At 36.8% G+C, this 6,283-nt stretch overlaps 1 protein-coding gene across 1 annotated transcript; it reads left to right on the forward strand.

The window, feature by feature from the left end:
• The first annotated feature begins 2,475 nt into the window (after positions 1–2,475).
• LOC137985467 (HMG domain-containing protein 3-like) lies at positions 2,476–4,249 on the forward strand. Its single transcript, XM_068833087.1, has 5 exons — positions 2,476–2,500; positions 2,650–2,783; positions 3,137–3,262; positions 3,501–3,719; positions 3,809–4,249. The coding sequence occupies exons 1-5, from the start codon at positions 2,476–2,478 to the stop codon at positions 4,247–4,249; spliced, it is 945 nt and encodes a 314-aa protein (XP_068689188.1).
• Positions 4,250–6,283: the final 2,034 nt, after the last annotated feature.

Below are 6,283 nucleotides of genomic sequence, written 5' to 3' on the forward strand. Positions count from 1 at the left end.
TCAGTACAACAAAACTGGTGAAAATACCTGTAGCTAATACATGTAATTATATTTCTTTCATCATGCAAATGCCAAGATGAAAAATTTGAAACATTGCCACTTGAAAAATTATAAAAAGAAGGCACCAAATAATAAAATTCCTCAGCACAGTTCATTTAAATGGTCACACATTTCATCCACTGACTAAAAAGTTATAAACTTAACTGTCCAGTTGCTTTAAATGCAACTCTACCTAATTGACCAATGATGTTTTCATATAAAACAGCAGTTTTCCACTCAAAGTTTATTGCATATGAACTGCAGCCACAAAGTAAAAATGCAACATTGATAGCAGCCGCCACTGGTTCCTTTTAGTGGTTCAGCCTCCACTGCAGCGTGTGATGGTCTTTGACAGCATGCCACGAAGCTTCATAAAACCAACAGTCTATAAAGCCATCGATAAAATTGTCAAGTTACTGAAAGAGGTTGATGGTAACCTGAAAATCGAAGAGTGGTCATTTTTTGCTAACAAGCCCAGAGAAATCCCGAGCCAAAGAAATGACTTTGACTGTGGTGTTTGTGCATGCATGTATGCTGGAAGTCTTGTTAGCACAAGCCCTATGATTTTTCCCAACAGTCAGAGCATCTCTGATGTAAGATGCTACATGATCCTTGAACTGCACAGAAATTCATTATTACCAATCCCTCCTAATGGCTTGAAAGTAGATGATTATTATGCAGTTGACTATGTTAGCTGTTTCTACTTTGGCAGGGTTATTCAAATTCAGGGTCAGTTTGCACAGTTCAAATTTCTGCACAGGGTTAGGCTTGGTGCTGATGCAGGTGAAATATTCAATTGGCCAACAAGGGATGATGTGGCTGATGTTCATGTCAGCTGTGTTTTCTATGGACCCATTCATTTGATTGACAACAGTCCATTTAAGATTATGGAGCATGAGCAAGTTAAAAAAGTGTTCCGTTATATCCAGAGGCACTGATTTTCTTTTGAAGGTTTGTTTTCTGTTAATGTTGAAAATACTCAAGGAACAGTGGTCATTATTGAACTTATGAACTCACAGTCAGGTTTTTCTGATCACATATTATCTTAAGGTGTTTTTGTGCCAATTAATCTTAACAAGGTTACATGTATGCATTACTAATGCATGATTTTGAATTTTTATCACAGTACTGTTTCTGACACAGTGCAAATATTTTGCAAAATGTTGAAAAACTTCAGTTATTTGAAAGCAAATGTGAAACTGTTGTATAAACATTAAAGTGTGGATGTTATCACTCGCTTTAAACGTCTTGCTTATGATCTTCTGAAAATTGGACAAATTTTCCCCTCCGCAACTTCCCCTCTGCAACAGTAGATGCTGTTTTCAAATCCTACCTCATTGAGAAAACCGTAACTATTTAAGTTTCCTCTTGTGATCTTTTCAATTAATATAAATTGGGAAAAAGCATCAGCCTACTAGACTCTAGATAATATTTCAGAATTCAGAGAATCTGCTAACAAAACACCAAGTTTTCTGTTCCCCTCCGCAACGGCCATATTTTTAAGCTCTATGATCTAAGAAATGCATTTTGGAGAAAAGCAGGACAGCAGCAAGTAAAGCTTTGTAGATGATCTTAAGCCTCAATAGGTTATGAGAAGTAAAGGACAAATTCTTATTTAAACTATAGCAAGATCTTCGCCTCTAAATTTCCCCTCCACAACAGACGGAATACTGTGGAATGACCCTGGCATTGTGTCACCACCTCTTTATTATCATAAAACAAATAGCTACAGATAGCCAACACTCTGGCTTTCACTTTGGTACATTAAAATCCAATTCACAGGTCACTAATGAATGATGTTTTTTTTGCCTCTAAATTAACAGTATTTTGCCCATTTTTTTTTCTTTGGGCCAAGTTGACTGTTGCTTCAGGTTCTAATCAGGTTTGAATCCTACACAGAATACCTCATCTCCAAAAAACGTTAAAAGTACAAATATTACTAAAAATTGATTTAGAGACTCTGTGTAAGACATCCTTGGCCAGTCTGTTCGTAGATATCCTGAATTGCAATAAGTGTAAAATGCACACCATTACTTTTGGGATCAAAAGATTACAAAATAAATGTTGACACTCCAATAATAAATTATTGCCATAATAGTATCAGAAATATTTGTATTTTTGCAGATTGAGTATCCAAAAGGAAATAATGCAAGTGGAGGTGGTGAGCCAATTTCACTGGAGAATTTCATGGAGCAGATGAAAGCGACCTTTGTGGAAAGATTAACATATGCCAATTCAAAGCAAGACAATTCCGTGAAAGCTGAAAAGGTGCCCCCATCATTGCCCCCTCCCTACGATCTGGTCGGACATTTAACACTGAAATGGAAAAGAAGAGTGTCTATTTAAAGGGGAAATTCTTTGAAAAAGATAAAATAATTGGCAAGTATTATGGAGATTCATGAAATATGTTCTGTATAACTACTTGTCAATTGTTTGATGGCTGTTACTAATTTTCCATTAGGTACATGTACAGGATTCCTTTGTTTTTGTACAAGAATCCACTCAGTCATGTGTATTTTTTATTGAGTCATTGATCTCCATGTAGATGACAGTTTGCTTTTCATTTACAATCACATTGTATTTACCTCTGTTCGGTTGTCTCTTTGACAGGGGACCCAATGCTTTTGCACCATGCTATTAAGAATAAGGCTCTAGACATGACAACATTGGAGAGTTTGGATGAACAACAACTCCAGGGTATCTGCAGGGATTGTAAGATTGACAATGTTGCAAGTCTTTCCAAGGTATCATTTGCCTAAACATTTGAAACAACATGAACCTTTTCATCTTTCTCACTGTAAGTCAGATTTCTTATAAACTGTTCAAAGTTTTATTCTTTTTATGATATCTGGTAAGGAAGAAGTTTATACTTTGAGTGCAGGTTGCAAAAGTTACAGTATGATCCGATTTTGCAGGAAATTGTGGGCCAGTTTACCACACTCACATCAACAATTTGTAAATCACGCACTCTCGCTGTTTTGCCTCATGTCTAAACTTGACTACAAATCCTTTTAATGCACGTTTTGTGCAAAGGACAAATGTATGATTAAGTTATGCTGATATTCTGTGTTATTTCGGTCTTATTTTTATCCCCTAGGCTCTGCTTATTCAAAGACTTCAGGTTTTGTATTCTTCACTACTGACTGGTTCTTCACCCTGCCATGGTTTCTCACAAGTAGCTGGAAATACTGGTGGATTTTATCACATGGTGTGCCGCCATGGAGTGAGTATAGTTATTGTCTACATTTGACATGATTCTGAAATTAGTCCATTGCACATACAATTTCTAAGAAAATGTTTCTTTTCTTTTTTTTCCTCCTTCCCTTTTCATTGTTTTATTTTCATTGTTCCTTCTTGATTGCCTTAATTCTTTTAGAAATAATACTGCTCGTGCAAGATGCTGTGTCTTTCAAATTCATATAAAGAGAGTTAATGTTTTGGTGTGTCCATTTTCTTTCCAGACCACAGTGGCATCAAAGTTTCTCTTGCTTCAGGAGTCTGTCCGGGATGCTGTGGATTTGTACTTGTCCTTAAAATGCCCCCCTGTTGTTTTGGTGAATGACACACCTTGTGGCTTTGCTCGACACCTTGATCTCAGAGAACCAACAGTGGGTAGTCAACTCTGGGGTGATTGTATGGGCTGTTTTGAAAAACCTTCCGTAGAGACAGAGCCAAAGCAGGTAAAGGACATCTTGATATGTTCCTTTCACGAGTCTCAACATGTTTTTTTATTTTTCATTGTTAATAATTCAAATTTATACTTGCAAAGGTAAGCGTCCCTCAAGTGGTGCCGTCAGAATTTAGTTCCATCAAGCTATCTGAAGGAAGCCTTAACTTTGACCCTGCAAATCCCTTGCAACATCCCCTGACTGGCTGTACAAGAAGATATGTTGTTGGTGATCGTTTTCACACCTCCACAAACCCACACAAATCAAAGTTGTGTGGTTTCCATGACATTAAGGTGTGCATCCAGAGTGATACCATCAAGACCAGTTATCAGGAATGCCAAAATAACAGCAAAAATATAAAACGACTACGAAGTTCAACTATGCAGTCCTTCCCTGTGCACTTCATCTACAATTATTTAATGGACTTTTATCATAACGAGAGTATTGTACAAAAACAACACAAACAGTTATCGTCAACACTGCAAGATGGTCAGATTCTTCAAAGAGATAGATTTCTCAGATTTGTTGTAAATATTAAGTAGAATCTTCTGTAACATTTAACTTGTAATTTGTGAGCATGCCGTCTATAATTTGAGCTGTAGTGCTTCTAGAAATTCACAGTGTAGGTTGTTCTAATCCCCTCTCCTGCTTGCTCACATTTTAGGTAAAATGTGTAATTGCATGCAGTCATGCAACATTGTACTGTCAGAGAGTGTTACAGTACTGACTCAAGAAATGATAAAAAGAAAATAACCTTTATTACCATGATATAAAATTTAATGCACAAATCATCAAAGTCAGTTTGGAGAATGGACTTGTGTTTTTGTCTGGAATCCTCATAATTATTGACACATAGAATAGTTCGGAAGGTGGCATTTACAGATTTAGTACTCGGACAGCACAATGACCTCTTAATAAAATATAATTAAAATTGAACGGACTTGGAAAATAAATTTTTTTATTCTGAAACCTAGGCAGATTGGGCTGTAAATCATAAGAGGTTCAGGATTGATTTTACTTCTTTTTACTGCATATACAACAGTGCCACGACTCTTCCTTTTCAGGAGTTGCATCCAGTCCACTGCATTCACTGAAAATGAAACCAAGTTACAATTTTTAGTTAGATCAATAGTCTCTACCCAGTAAATATGCCAGGGTGGGACAAGAACGATGTGAAATTGGGCATGGTTTTAATTTCTTAGTATGAACCAGTTGTTCATAAGCTCAGTCTTGTTTCTGAAATAGATGCTTCGGAGTTCCACCTGATATCATCTTTTCTAAGTAAAAGATATATACTGAGAATAGAGGTTTTAGCCATATACTGTACATCCCGCGAGCCATAAGCCTGAAGGATGTTATGCCTGAAAATTGATGTTGGATGTATTTTATCCGACATGGTTTATAATTTTTACCCCATAAAAGGATGACCAAACACATTATAAAAATACAAGATTTCACAAAATAAACCGGAAAGGCCAGTGTATACTGACCATCCCCTCTTGTTGTACCACGCTTAATGGAAAAAGAACAACACGCACATGTGATACCACTTGTTGCAGCAGTCACAGGCAATCCATTTCTGTTCAGCACCAGACTTTGCTTTACCGTATGCAACTTTCTTGCATTTGCTGCATTTGTCCTTTGTGCGACTAGTGACTGCTGTTCCAAAGAGAGAAAAGAAAAGAACAATATTCATCTATTACATAAATTATTAATATATGCAATGAATCAAAATGTTGCTTGTTTCAATAGACCTTTTTGCAGATATGGTGGCCGCTTTGATTTCTATTGTACAGTTTTGAAAGACATTATGGGATGCCCAGGGATCAAATTAATATGTATTTGCCCCCTGGCATCCCATTATACCTATTTAGGAACAATAGAAATCAAAATGGCTGCTGTGCGAGCACAAACGTCGTTAACAGTTTATCACCAATCTGACAAGACTAGAATATCTGACTGTTACTGGTGTTATTTAATTACAGTCCAACCAAGAAGACATTAAAATTTCATTGACTATTATTTGACCGCACAGTTGCATGGTTGATTGTGATTGTACATGCTGTAAATGTCATGAGTGCAGTGGATGCAGCTTACCTGAGCTATTGTCAATGGGTTGTCGTAGCAACACGCCACTAGCTCCCTCTGGAAATAGCTGCTTCCTGGTCCTGCCAAAGTAACCTTGGTTTAAGGGAATAAAAAAAACCTAGCACTTAAACTGATTTCTCCCCAGGGCATGGCGACAATGGTAGTAGAAATGAAACATACTTAATTAAGCATTAACTCAGTGGATCATTTGTTCAGGAAAAAGGTACTTGGTTAACCTAGTGCTTGCTTTATACATGTAATCCAGCATTTGACCCACATTACATCGTTCAGTCAATAGCTTTTCCAATATTTTGCAGGGTAAGTGTACCTTGTTTGGTGGCTGTCCTGGTGTTTCCTGATCAAAGAAAAGCAAAATAGAAAAGGTTCAAAATTAAAAATTGGAGCCTTTTGAAAAGAATGACTTTGGTAATTCCACCTTTGTGAACTGCAATCTTACCTCAGCTTCTATTATAGATGTTAAGCAGCTT

Source organism: Montipora foliosa, chromosome 14 (genome assembly GCF_036669935.1).
Source record: "Montipora foliosa isolate CH-2021 chromosome 14, ASM3666993v2, whole genome shotgun sequence".
NCBI classification, from domain to species: Eukaryota; Metazoa; Cnidaria; class Anthozoa; order Scleractinia; family Acroporidae; genus Montipora; species Montipora foliosa.